Here is a 13,331-nt window from a genome sequence, read left to right as displayed (position 1 = left end):
CACTTCTTATGTCATACATCAATGATCTTAAACCATCAGCCACAAGTTCTGTGCATCTCATTTTAATTAGATTTTGAACATTTCATCAAGAGGAGACCCTGTTTGTACATTTTAAAAAGAAGTCGTTGTGGTCATAGATTGACTTAAAAGGCATTTTACATCACTTCCCCTGTGCTACATATACAGCATTTTATTTCCACAATGGCACACATAATGTCAATATACATCCTGTAAGCTGATTGTGTTCTGTTGCTGTAATATTGTTCACTCTACCAATCAATCAATCAGTCAACCCAATAAACATACTATCACTATAACACACACAGAGACATTTTGAAATTTCTATCACAAGGACGATCATTTTTGCATTTTGGATTCATTTTGGAATAGAAAAGGCATCTTGTACTGCACTAATATGAGAAACTACAGTCAAGACGTTTAGAGCAAGATGGATAAATAATTAATGCAAAACTTCAAATCTATGTAAATTCAAAATATAATCTTATCATTCTGGTCGCTGCCTTGGAGTCTCTCATGGCACACATTAGACTTATGCTAATTGCAAATGCATTACACATTGGTTATAAAGCAATATATAACCACAGGACTCCACGTCACCATCCACAGCTTACATCAGATATTTGGAGGAATTCATGTGTGCATTGTATTTTAAATTTTTCTCCCATTTTTATCATTCCACCCAATGCCACTTGGATCCAATAATTGGTGCATATAATCCATAGCAAGAATTTTGTAGGAAGAACTCAATCATCAGATTACGATCTTTCCGCATTATGACATTACAGATAAAGCAAAACAGCCTGCATCAACATAGAATTTTCTATACAGCAGTTCCCTATGATTGGCACATCCTTCTGACACTTGTTGTACAGCCCTCTGCACTGGCACGAACGTGGACCAAACCAAAGCATAAAATTGCATTTTCAAATACATTTTGACCAAGGACTGTACTGACCTGCAGTGCATGTCCACCACTTCCACAAACAACACTTATTCCTGTATTTTCTGCTAAAAGGCTAAAAAAAAGGCCTGTGGATAAACTGGAGAGTGACTTGTTACAGCGATAAACCTTCTTGTAGAGAAACTGTTCCAGCAAGAGTGAACCGGACTTCAGGTGAACTCCTTAAAGGCAAAGTTGGAAACAACAAATGGAAGTTTCCAGTCCATGTGATGGCACAGTATGGTGGCCATCATTTAATAACTGAGCCACCTTATCCTGTAGATGATGGAGTTGATCTTGGGGCATTTGAAAGTCTGAATCAAGTTAGTGTGAATGTCCAGGGGAGAGGAATAAGACATGGCACTGCAGTGAATTTGTTCTTATTTGTTGAGCCCGTTGACGTTCTCAGGAACGAGGCCCTCCATGACAGCACGCTTTGACTCCAGGATCTGCAAGATCGAAACAAAGATGACACAAGATGCAAATTACTGCAGATTGCTTGTCATTGTTGGAAATGTGTAAATTCATTAATCATTTATTACTGAGGTCATAGTGGTTTTGTACAGCTGCATTATACAGAGAGGTACTGGTGTGTCTTAGGGCACAAGTGACACAATCCTCATCCATGATAATAAGCTGCTGACACATAATTAAGTGTAACTGCAGATATTGTAATGCTACACTCACCTGGAAGTTAGCACTGAGACCAAGGATGCTTTGCATGTTTGTACTGTAGTAACCCAAAACATACTCTCCACCAAGCAGCGGGATCTCATCCTTATCCACAGATATCTGCAGCCAAAACACACACACACACACACACACACACAAGCTAATTAAGCATGCATTCATTCGCCGTTTACCCAAAAAATGATACAAATGCCTCACGTGCACTTTACCTGTATGACTTCATTTGTCTCCGGCAGCTCGTCCTCTCTGACCCACACAAAGCTTTCATAATCGGATGCACTCTTGAATCCCACCTGCAGGAGAGCACCCGCATGAGTTCAGCTCTGTTTGTATTGTGTTATTTGTTTTTTTCCTCTCTATGTCTGTACCAGTACCTTGTACAGGCCAATCCAGTCCCACGTGGACGACATGAAGTCCTCTTGGATGGTGTAGTTAAGAAGTGCATCCTGGTCGGCACTCCATATGCCCACAGGAGATATGTGCACCAGAGGTGTGTCAAAGCACTTCCTCAGCTGTGAGAAAGAGAAGCTTTAACAATGCAGAAAAACTCTTCATTGAACTGAGCAGCACAAAACAGCGTCGTAGTCTGCTCTCACCTCCAGACTGAAGGTTGCAATGACGGGCTTGTGGTCACTGACTCCGTAGCTCATGTCACTGGTGTATTTGTCCTGAGTGACCAGGAGTGGATACTCATCGAGCCCATCGTCAGCAGAAGTTGATGCCTTCTCATCATCATCATCCTCAAATGGCGGGGTTTTGGGTTTAATGCGCCAGAGGATCCGATCTGTCCAGGCCGGTTTCCTCTTCTTGCCACTGAGCAAAGCAAAGTGTTGATACCACAGTTCCCAGTTTGCGAATGAGGTTAATTCTTTGTTTCTGCTACTTAACTGATATGTCACATTTCTATTTCTGTCTATGCACATCAAGCTAACTCACAATTCTTACTTTCATGCAAAAATATTAGAAACAATGCTGTTAAAGAACACACACCCGACAAACACTGATGCACAGATGCAGTGTAGAGAGAGAAATGGTGGATAATACCATTTGAGATGGTATTACAGCTTATGTATACACACATTTAAACACAACACATACATTATGCAGGAACAAACAGTGGGGTGCTGAGTGCAGGAGGGAGTTGTTTCAGGTCTTCATGTCTGTAAGACATCCACCCTTTGTGTTATATCAGTGTCTCCAGTTATTTTGTGATTGTAGGTTATATGTATATAACCTCAAGGTGGCTATTCTTTAGTACAGGGTCCTCTATCTATGGAGACACCCACCTTGGCATGTCTACCTCCCTGTACCAGGCCCCCAACCAGACAGAGACCAGCCCCCAGGTGAGGGAGGTGAGGAGGAAGAAGAGGGTGGTGCTGCAGCGCTGCAGGGGCCTGGGTCTGTACATGGTTAGGGGCAGCGCCACAGTGCTCTTTCTGAGAGAGACACATACATGGTGCTGGTGTCATGAATGGATATGGCTCACAGACAGAGCTGCACCCAACTTCCTCTATACGTCAGGGTTCGCTGCTTTGTGGTTCTATTCAGTGCATCTCAGGGGTTGCATGTTTCATTCTAACTAAGTATTCGAAGGCGAACGCTTGGGGAAAAAGGACAGATGGTGCGGTGACTAAGAAATAAGTGAATGTGGGGCATGCAACACACACAAAAAAACGTAGTGTGCCTTACGTAAAACCCAACCATGTCTTCGGACAGCTGTGCAAAATTCAAATGGGAAGAAGAGCGACAGGATGAAGTTTGTGAAACATGTTGGCTGTTTGTGTGTGATGTATTTGTTTGTGTGTTTTACCTGGTATCATAGGTTTCAGAGTTACGGTCAAACTTGTAGGTGGGTTTAAAATTTAAGGGCCCTTCCTCAAATTCCTGCAGGAAAGGTTCGTTCTTCTTCATCATGATGAGCTGCAGGGACAGGAGATGAATTAGTGAAATTGTGTGTGTTAGTGTGTGTGTGTGTGTATGTGTGTGCTTACGGCGGCACATCACCTGGTCTTTGTTCCAGAGCAAATTAAGGCGTCCGCTGTTGATGGACGAGCGCAGGAAGTGCAAGCCGTGGTCGGCGATACGGAAGTTCAGGTCACCAAAGCAGAATGCCACCCTGTGTGTGAGAGGGATGAAACCTCACGTTACCAGCTGTGCAAAGACCCTCAGTGCATTTCTTTTACAGTGTGTGTGTGTGTGTGTGTGTGTGTGTGTGTGTGTGTGTGTGTGTGTGTGTCTGTGTCTGTGTAGTACTGACTTGTGGTCCAGGACACGTGGGGTGTCAGAGATGTCAAAGTCTTGTGTCTCCAAGATGTACTCAAACTCATCAACACGCTGCAGAGCGTAGTTCATGTGAGCTGCTAGGTGGCAGTTGAGGAAGCACACCATGTGGCCGTAGAAGGAAAAGCGCACGGACACTCCTCCTTTGTTCCCCTGACGCAGATAAATACAGGAGGAGGAATATAGTGTGTGAAGCGAAAGATAAAGTGGGTTTCCAAAGACTCACACACTAAGTTTAAAGTCATATTTTCATCTTTTAGGAATCATGAATCCAGACCAATTATAGGTAAAAGTAGAGATTAATTATACAGTGGTATTTGCAAGTAAATGAAAAATGCTGTCATTTAAAAAACACCTCTTCGTCCAATAACATGGATAATAGATTACAACATTCGTCCTACAAGTGTTTGCCCCAGTGCACCGCTCTAGTTTTAGTGTTCTTTCTCCGTGATTCATTTCATTCTGTCAAAGCTGTTGCACATTCCACTAAACAAACACAATAGGCCTTTCATGATGTGTTTAAACTCTACAGCCTCTGATGCCAGTGGGATTCCTGGTGTGCAGAGTTTAACAGTGCTGCTGTGTGTAAGGCTCGGGGCTAACCAGCGCTCCCATTGTCATTTCTTACCCAGTAGCCAAAGATGCCAGTACGAGTGTAGGTGGTCTGGATCTTTCTGATGTAGGGGAGATGAATTTGTTTGGCAAAAACCAGCAGCAGCAAACCCTGCATCCTCACTGATGTGACCTAGACAGAGAGGGAGATTTTATTCATCATTTTTCAATTTAGCTTTTTCCTTTTTTACTCCTATAACATTTTGTTTAACTGAGTTTCAGATTGCATATATGTAGTATTATGTAGTGTAATTTGTATTACTTAACAACATGTAAATATACCATGTAAAGAAAAATATACTGCAGCTAAAATCAAATAGATATGACTGGTCTCAGAGTATTTGAGGTTTTAAGCAAAGTCACAGTTATATAAGTCTTCATAGACATACAGCAGCCTTAAAGACACTGTTATTCATACCAGCTGTTAAGTGCACACATCCATTCTGTTTATACCAGTCCAGACACAGTCCAATCCCCGGTCTCCTCCTCTGTCCTGTCTCACCTTGACAAAGCCTCTGGGAGCCAGTGTGTCCATGAAGACGTGGCTCCAGGAGTCCTCCACCAGCAGGTCAGAGATGAACCTCAAAGGGGTGGCGCTCACTTCCTGCAGGCTGACGCACACCAACACAAACGAATGAGGAACACAACACACTGACGCATGGGATCTTCTCATTCTTTTCTTGCCGAATTATTAAAAGAGACACTTTTATCCTTCAGTCCAGTTCCTGGCAAAGGTTATAAATTCCAGTTTCCATATTGCTGCTTCTCACCCGATCACATAAAGGTCTGCTGGCGGCTGGACGTCTAGTTGCAGCAAAGAGGTAACGTCTTCAGGAGGCTCTGCTGTGGCCACATTCCAGGTCACCATGTGTAGCCTGAAAATAATAACAACTATCTGTTGCATTGCTACATTTTCCTTAACATAAATATGCTCAGCTCAGACAATGTTATACAACAATGGTAATACTGGAGAACAAACCATTTTAATCTCAGTCAATTTTAACTTAATTTTTGCTTTATTTCTACATCTGCTTTCATTCCTACTCATTCATTTCAAAAACACATGAAACACAACACGTCATTCATGAAAAATTATAAAGTAAAAATAAGACATTATTATTCTTATAAGAATAATTGGAAATCACTACGAAGACTAATGAAATCCAGAAATGAACTCAAACTCTTCCTGCATGCGTGTATCTGTGTAAATTTGTTTATGAGTGCATGAGCATGTGTAAACCTGAATGTGTCTGTGGGAATGAAGCGCCCACAAAGCTGAAAGGCTTCATCCAGTGTGCGGGACACTTCCTCATTGGCTTCATCGTCAGAGCTCATGTCCTCTATGCAGGTCAGGAGCTGGGACAAGCGCTGGCGGAGGAGCATCTTGGACCTCGAGCCCTGAGATGCTGAGCTGCTCATGCTGTCTGAGCGCACGCGTGGACTATCTGTCAAGGGGTCCATCTTTGGGTCTTAGACTGGAAAAAGGTCTTCCCGGCGTTAGCTCTGTTGTATGTCCTCAATGTCGGGTAGGTTGTTCAAGATTGCTCACATAAAAATAAAGACGCTGTCCTGCAAGGGCAAACAAGCGACACCCAGTTGAATAAAAGCCTGTGGCTTGATTTCTCCTCAGACTTCTTTGGTTGGTTTGGTTGTAGCCATGTGACACGAGAGGCCTTTACTCTGCTCAGGCCACTGGAAGTAACATGAACTGATTCCTAGTTAGTCAAATCTCTCCACTTGTTCTTCAGGCAGCTTCAGATTTATGTCCTCCAAACTGGTCAGGATGAAAAGCTTGAATTCCCTGGGTAAAGTTCTCCTGGAGCGGTGCAGTCCTCCCTGTGGCAGAGCCCCGTGTGGTCATGCAGCAATGGGGTCGACTCAGGAATGTGGGCAAGAATGAGCCAGATTTGGCCTCTAATCGCAGGCAGGAGACGGGCATGTGAACACGTGTGCGTGTTTGTCTGTGATTGTGTGTAGTCACAGAGAGTAGAAGAGGAGGACCGGAGGCTGATCCTCATCATTGTAAGCACTGTTGCAAGACTTGGGTAACCCTTCAGATCCCTAAGAGGTTTACTGCCAGCGTTCTCTCTACCAGCTGAGTACACTGAACAATGCATGCAACCCAGCAATTACAGCCATGCATTAGTGAGGACACAACAGCGCACAATAGCATTAGCTTCTTTTGGCCTCAATCCAGTCTTCATATAGGTGAAAGGTTATCTTTGTAAATCCAGAGAGAGGTGGGGGTTAACTGCAGTTTCATAAGCTCTGACCGTCTATTTTTTCCCCTAAGAACAAAAGCTCAAATAATTCTAATTAACGAGTGTTACGGCACCGATAACAGTGGACAAATTACATAATAGATTTGGAAGCACACATTACATGAAGCAATCAGCGACTCCAACACATTTTGCCTAATACTTCAATGGTTTACAGATTTCAAAACCATGAATTTGATTAATTAATATTTTCAACTTTAAATGAAAAGTTTGATTGCTGAATTAATTTAACGGCATTGGAAAATGACTATCAATACAATAATTTAAAAAATCCTGAATTATACAAATTACAATAAAAATGGATTTGCACAAACTCCTGGTAATAATATTAAAATAAAACTTTATGTAGATATTGTGTTGATTGTCATCGTGTGGATAAAGAATTCTACAAGCAATGGAAATAAATTATTTTGCATCATTTTGGATCACTGATTCATCACTGAATCCAATTTTGGTGTTTTGTATCTAACTAAAACCTTTATATGAGTAATTAATGACTCTATAATCTATCTAGAGTTCAAACAATAAATCATGGCACAAAGTCAAAAGTGTCTTAATTTTCGGAGGGCTGCAGGCGACAATGCTTTATAAACAAAAGGCAGGATGGAAGCAAGCTTAGAGGATAGAAACAACCAGAAGAGATTGGCCCTTACAAAATAAAAAATGCTAATCTTGGGTGCCCCAGTTCCCCCTGCCACTTCATGTAACAGTGTCACATGCAGAGACTTAGGGCACATTCTTCAGCAAGCAGAAGTGTTAAGTGGATAACCGAGGGGGTTCACCGGTCCAGTGAGAAACGATGAATGGGAGACTATTTAAGTTTCATAAGAGAGCAAAAACTGCAAAGACTCAGAACCAGCAGCCTTAAAGCTACTTATGGAGGTTAGGCAATTCAGACACTGCGCAAAGGCTTCATACCTCCTTTCTCTGGACTTCCCTCGGTCTCTGCACCTTTTCTGCCTGAAGTCTGTGCTTTCTCTCACGATTACATTCAGCACCACTTTCTCTCTCTTGTTCCTTACCCTCACAAGACCACTGGAGGGTGAAGGAGAAGAGGAAGTCTGTATGGGTTTCTGAGCTTACCTGCACTTGTCTCTCCCACCACTTCGAAATCTCCCAGAGCTCATTTTCTCCCCTGTGGGCAAACACAAACACACAAGGTGTAAACAAAGAGGAAACACACATACCAAGATAAAATGATTGCTTCTGCTGCGGCCAGTTTACCGGGAGCACGGACCGGCTCCCAATAAAACAGACCTGACAGGGATGCCTGAAAGTCATCTCTGAAATGGGTTTGTAATCACGTCTAATCACGGTTAGCTTCATCCACGTTAAAGTGACAGCGCCCTGAAGGTCAAATGTAAAAACAGAAACACTTTGCTTGATTTTGTAGAACTTGATCAGAAGATTCTGATACATAAAAATGATTAGATTTTCATACATAGGTGAAATAACAATAGGATTAGGATAGGAAATAGGAAAACAAAACATTGTATTGATTGCTAATAACACAAGCTGAGTTGAACATTCATTCAGGGTGGCTGTGTGCAAGAGTAGCTTGTGGTTGAACTCAGTATTTTGAGGCCTTTAAACTGTGTAGTTTTACAGTTAGTATCAAGAAACTACAGTATTCACCATTTGTAACACTTGACGTCACACTCGCCCCCCTGAGTCCAATATTCACAACCTTTTAGCTCTGTTTTTATCCTGAATGCTCCGCTATGTTCAGCTAGCTAGAAAACATATCGAAACATGATTACCTTATGGCTAAGATGATAATAAACTAGCGAGCTGACTAATTAAAAGACTGGATTTGTTGTTATACCGCACAGGTATCTGAGAGTGGAAGGATTACAGAGGACAGTTGAACATACCAGAACTGACAACCTTCAAAATACAGTTCACGTAAAACCAATTTCACTAAGTAATGTTAGATTTTCAAAATAATGCAGTGGTCCAGCCATTGTAATCATATTAAATTCAATACTTGTTAGCCATATAGGACAGTTTGCCTCCTCCACAGTGTCCTTTAACTTCATGAAGACTAATAATACCATGACTATTACCTAAATATCTTTATGAAAAATGTGATAACACACAGTAGAAAGCAGCATATGTTGTGTCATTTAGTTTCATCTTTGCACAAAAACATCATTGCCTCAAATTCAGAAATGTTTACTGAATCCAGCGTCTTTCTGTCAAAGGATTCATTTCTTCAGCATCATCCGTTCTGTACAGTACCTTTATCAGTGTGTCTTTGTTGTGGCGTCCGGAAAAAGCTGCAGACCCCCTGTGCACAGATGACGAAGGTCTCCAAAGGGGAGTCAAGAGACTGGATCTGCTTCCCCACAGTGAGTCCCGTTGTTTGGCTGCTTGTTCTCTTTTTGGTTCCCTTTCTTTCTGCTCCCCTTCTGGGTCCCACTCCCAACCTGCTCTGGACTTAAAGCGTAACATCGGATCAAGCTATTATCCCAGGTTGGTTAACAACCCGGTGAGAAAGTATTATCTTATTCATGAATGGACATGTCTGTTTATTCGTTGTCACCATGACGCATGGTATTTGTTGCACGAAAGCCCTCTTTGTATGTTCATAAATAATCCTTCACTTTCTTAATAGTATGGAATGTGTAGGGTGCTCTGCTTTACAGTGTGCTATTTGAAATAATACTGTGATTTCTCAAATTAACTGTCTTGAGTTTTGTTTTTTGTGGTAATGATGAAGTGACATATGGCAATTTGAAGCATGCGATTCTGGATTTAAAACATTTTAGTATTAAAACCAACAACTCTGCCAAGTGCTGCTGACACCACATTCAGAATAAGCTCTCTTGCTCAGAGTGACATGAGAAGATTGATACCTCTCTCATGTTGAGCATGAAGCAACAGCCAGGAGCAGTTAGCTTAGCTTACCTCTCGGACAGCAAACAGGGGCAAATGTTGTCTATGTTGGTAAGGTTGAGTTAGCTGTGCCTTATCCTATATTACAATGACATTTTTGTTAAATTGATTTTCCAAAACGTAGACAGTCACAAAAAATAAATATATGATAAAGAGCAGGAATAAAATCACAGCTTTAAACCAGGATTGACTTTGTTTCTGAGTCCTGCAAGAAAAAGAAATACAGACAGAACATCTGAAATCCTTTAAAGAAATGAATATACTTGTCACTCATAAGCTGCATAACTTCCATAAATGTTTGCATACAGAAAATGTCCTCTCAGACACCCACACACTGTGCAGAGTCTCATCAACTTCTCACAAAATGTGAAGCAGCTTTCTGTACTGGCCCCTTTTCCGCCTCATAATCAGGATTTAAAGTAATCTTTGCCATCCAAACCTGATTAATTTTACCCCGCCTGCAGTGTTGTGCGTGTGTATGTGTGTATGTGTGTGTAGTGGCTGCTGTCTACCACAGTGTCCCTTTTGATACTTGATACCGCGCCAAAGGCAGTAATTCAAATTCTACCTGTAGAGGCTTTAATTATCTTTTATCCAATTCATAAAAATACTGTTTGTATTGTGTGTATTTTTTTAATCTATCTTTGCTCTATCTAATTTACATCTAATCTCTTGATAAATTGATTTATATGTTTATGGATTAATCGGTAAAACCTTTTTTAAATCTCCCTTTTTGGCATTGATGATTGCTTCTGAATCATGTGCAAGGCTCTACAGTATATGGATAATGTAGTATAGTAGTATCATTGTCCATTATCTGGCTTTCCTCTTGCAGTGTCTTTTATTTTTAGCCACCTGTTGGAACATACCGGCAGAGATGTGAAGCTGCGTGGTTAACCTTCCACCTGGGTTTTGAGTCTATTGCACCTGTGACCCCCTTGAAGCTCCTACAATCTGGATCCCGTACTGCAAACCTGTGTCATTTCTCTTATTTCCTCCACAATGCTCATTGCACTTGCGTCACAGTACATAAAAAAACATTGCCATCAAAGCGTATGTACAGTTGCTTTGCTTCATTTTATTCATTTCTTTACGTCTCCAATGTACAGTAGTGTTATTGGAAGATAAGATGACAAAAAGGCACAAATTCACAATAAAAGAAAGAAAAACAGGAGACAAGTTAACAGGAGTGAGAGAGAGAGAGTAAGAGAGAGACAGAGAGAAAGAGAGAGAGAGAGAGAGAGAGAGAGAGAGAGAGAGAGAGAGAGAGTTAACAATTTAAAAACAGTTTGGGGGTTTTGGAATCATTTGGTTTCATATTCTGATTATAAATCGAGGAATCTAACAACAGATATCTATGAGATTGTCTCTGTCAAACCTTGTTCTCTCACAGGTTTGTGTGGTATCTTCAGGCTCTTAAAATGGACCTACTGTCAGTATCTGTTTCCAAACAACCACATCTAATTGCTTTTTTTTTCTGCGCAGCTGAAAACTCCAACCCTCAAGCACCCGGTGGAAGCTGCTCCTAAATGTCCAATAATTTCCCCACGATCCCCATCACTAACCATGGGAGGGGGGGGGGCTCTAACTTGCACCGAGGCTCCTCTTAGGGCTGACAGCATCAGCTAATTATGTGGATCAATGAACTGACCCAAGCTGCCGTTATATGTTCCTTTTCAGTGAGAGACGCGAGTGTAGTTCAGAGACTGACAACAGAGGTACAACAACACTCAGAACAAAAATATATATCTATACACTGTCCTGCCAATGAGACGTGGTCCCTGTGAGGGAAGAATGTGAGGACAGGAAATAGTGAAATGGGTTTTTGCTGCACTTATATATTTTTTTTGCCTCCATCTACAAACCACATAGCAGCTCTTCACTGCTTTGCTGGAGCAACATGTAAGAATGCATTTTTTTTTTTTGACATCTACAGCTGACAGTATTCCTCAAAATGTCTTATCAGCACTAAATTTCAGCAACTCTAAAATACCTCTGTGAGATCAACTTGTGACTGTGGTCTGTGTGACGCTGAATATTTAGCGATGGGGCAAGAGGATGGAGTGTCAAGAGGGTGTGCTGTAGGTTTGGCAGGACAGTCTGATCTATATATATGTGTTCATCTACATTAATTTATTTACTATTTACAAAGTCAATACATACAGTACATCCACAAATCTCCATGATTCAGTTGGTAGCCCCATCACAGACAGTGAGTGAGATGCTCGATGGACGCAGAGAGAGGTGGAAGGGTTGGACATCCAACGGCCAGTGTTTTCTTTAAAGAGGAGGCAACAGAAACTAGCTCGGTGAGTAAATCTGACATACTGATATTCAAAGACATGGAAAAAAAAAAGTATCACAAAAGAGTAGATTTTAGGAGTTTTAAAGGAAGTTTCTCCAAAGCAAGGATAAACTGTTATGCTTGAACAGTTGCCCTGAGCAGTTGTTAATGTTTTTAAGCCTTAGTATCCTTGTGGCCAATAAAAAAATATGGATTTATTGGCTACTGTGCTTGGGCTTAAAACACATACATGTTTAGGCTAATGACACTACTCCAATATTTTCAAGTCAAATGATATATGAAGTCATTTAAATTCTCTATCACACGAATACAACTGCTGGGGATCTGCTGTAGAATCAGAGTCAACAGGCCCTGGAAGACTGGCGTCAATGCTGCTCTCTAAAAAAAAAATACAATCCACCCCAATTCTATGAGTAACTCAGAGTAATGGTGAACTATCACTAGTAAATTAAGATATAATAGGGATTTATTTGACTGTAATATTGCTCTGTTCCGTCACGTCACGAGTTAAACTGAATTTAGCTGATTATACAACATGTTTCTTCTTCTGGTTTCTTCCAGACTGAAGAAACGTTTCAAAAGTCGAGCTGTCCTTATCAACGTAAAATGGCTTAAATGTTAGGCCAATACAGGCTTTTTATTAAAAACCAGACTTTATGTAATAATTGCCGATGGAAAGCCCTTCAGTACAACTGATATTCATGCTGTTCAACATTCAGCCAGATTCCACACAAGTGTGTGATTATGCTTTTGAAACGTTAGAAATTGTGTACATGAATGGTTACATTTTTAAAAATAAAAGTAAATAGTTATATTTAATTACAATGTAACATTAATATTAACTAATTAGTGCAAAATGTTCTTGTCTAATGTCTTCTATTAAAAAAATATAGGTATGGACATCAAATTCATCAAACCCTGCACTTTGAGTGCTTAGACAGAAACCATATACAACAATAAATATAATGATCTTCTTGTTCTGATGGCAGTTTTTAAGCCACGACCCTCTTTTTTATGCTCCTGATGTATAAACTGCAGGCAGGTGACATTAATCAGTTTTATGCTATTGGCCTTTTCACACTATCTGTTGCTTGCTCTTTAAAGTTTCCACACAGTTAAATGATGTGGAAGGAAAGTAAACATAGGATGGAAAAGAGGGTAATAAAAGTAACTGAGGACAAAGGAGGCCAAACAAATGTCAACAAGAGGAAGAGGGTTAGTGCCTGCTGTTATCACTCCTCTAGCTCCTGTCTTTACCAAGCCAGCATCAGATCTCTTAGAAGACACGCTACTGGACATCACTCGT

The 13,331-nt window shown here is 40.9% G+C and overlaps 1 protein-coding gene across 3 annotated transcripts; it reads right to left on the bottom strand.

The window, feature by feature from the left end:
- Positions 1-46: 46 nt before the first annotated feature.
- Positions 47-9,468, bottom strand: inpp5kb (inositol polyphosphate-5-phosphatase Kb). Of its 3 annotated transcripts, XM_076751449.1 has the most exons (14): positions 9,064-9,468; positions 7,906-7,957; positions 5,314-5,418; positions 5,046-5,154; positions 4,560-4,676; positions 3,909-4,084; positions 3,656-3,767; positions 3,462-3,571; positions 3,341-3,367; positions 2,248-2,464; positions 2,026-2,163; positions 1,861-1,944; positions 1,649-1,753; positions 47-1,410 (listed from the first exon to the last, which is right to left on the bottom strand). In XM_076751449.1, exons 2-14 carry the CDS (start codon positions 7,947-7,949, stop codon positions 1,342-1,344), a joined length of 1,413 nt encoding a protein of 470 aa, XP_076607564.1. In that variant the 5' UTR covers positions 7,950-7,957; positions 9,064-9,468; the 3' UTR covers positions 47-1,341. The 3 variants fall into 3 exon arrangements, with proteins under 3 accessions (XP_076607564.1, XP_076607562.1, XP_076607563.1); XM_076751447.1 differs by lacking the exons at positions 7,906-7,957; positions 9,064-9,468 and adding an exon at positions 5,784-6,522; XM_076751448.1 differs by lacking the exons at positions 3,341-3,367; positions 7,906-7,957; positions 9,064-9,468 and adding an exon at positions 5,784-6,521.
- Positions 9,469-13,331: the final 3,863 nt, after the last annotated feature.

This window comes from Chaetodon auriga, chromosome 15, assembly GCF_051107435.1.
Source record: "Chaetodon auriga isolate fChaAug3 chromosome 15, fChaAug3.hap1, whole genome shotgun sequence".
NCBI classification, from domain to species: domain Eukaryota; kingdom Metazoa; phylum Chordata; class Actinopteri; order Chaetodontiformes; family Chaetodontidae; genus Chaetodon; species Chaetodon auriga.
Note: the sequence above shows the minus strand (reverse complement) of the source record. Positions and strands in the feature narration are given on the sequence as shown.

Coding starts and splice junctions, on each gene's coding strand:
- inpp5kb (XM_076751447.1), bottom strand. CDS start 6,004: ATGGACCCCTTGACAGATAGTCCACGCGTGCGCTCAGACAGCATGAGC. Junction 3,768..3,908: donor CCACGTGTCCTGGACCACAA/GTCAGTACTACA, acceptor TCTCACACACAG/GGTGGCATTCTGCTTTGGTG. Junction 2,465..3,340: donor AAGACATGGTTGGGTTTTAC/GTAAGGCACACT, acceptor TGCTTTGCTCAG/TGGCAAGAAGAGGAAACCGG.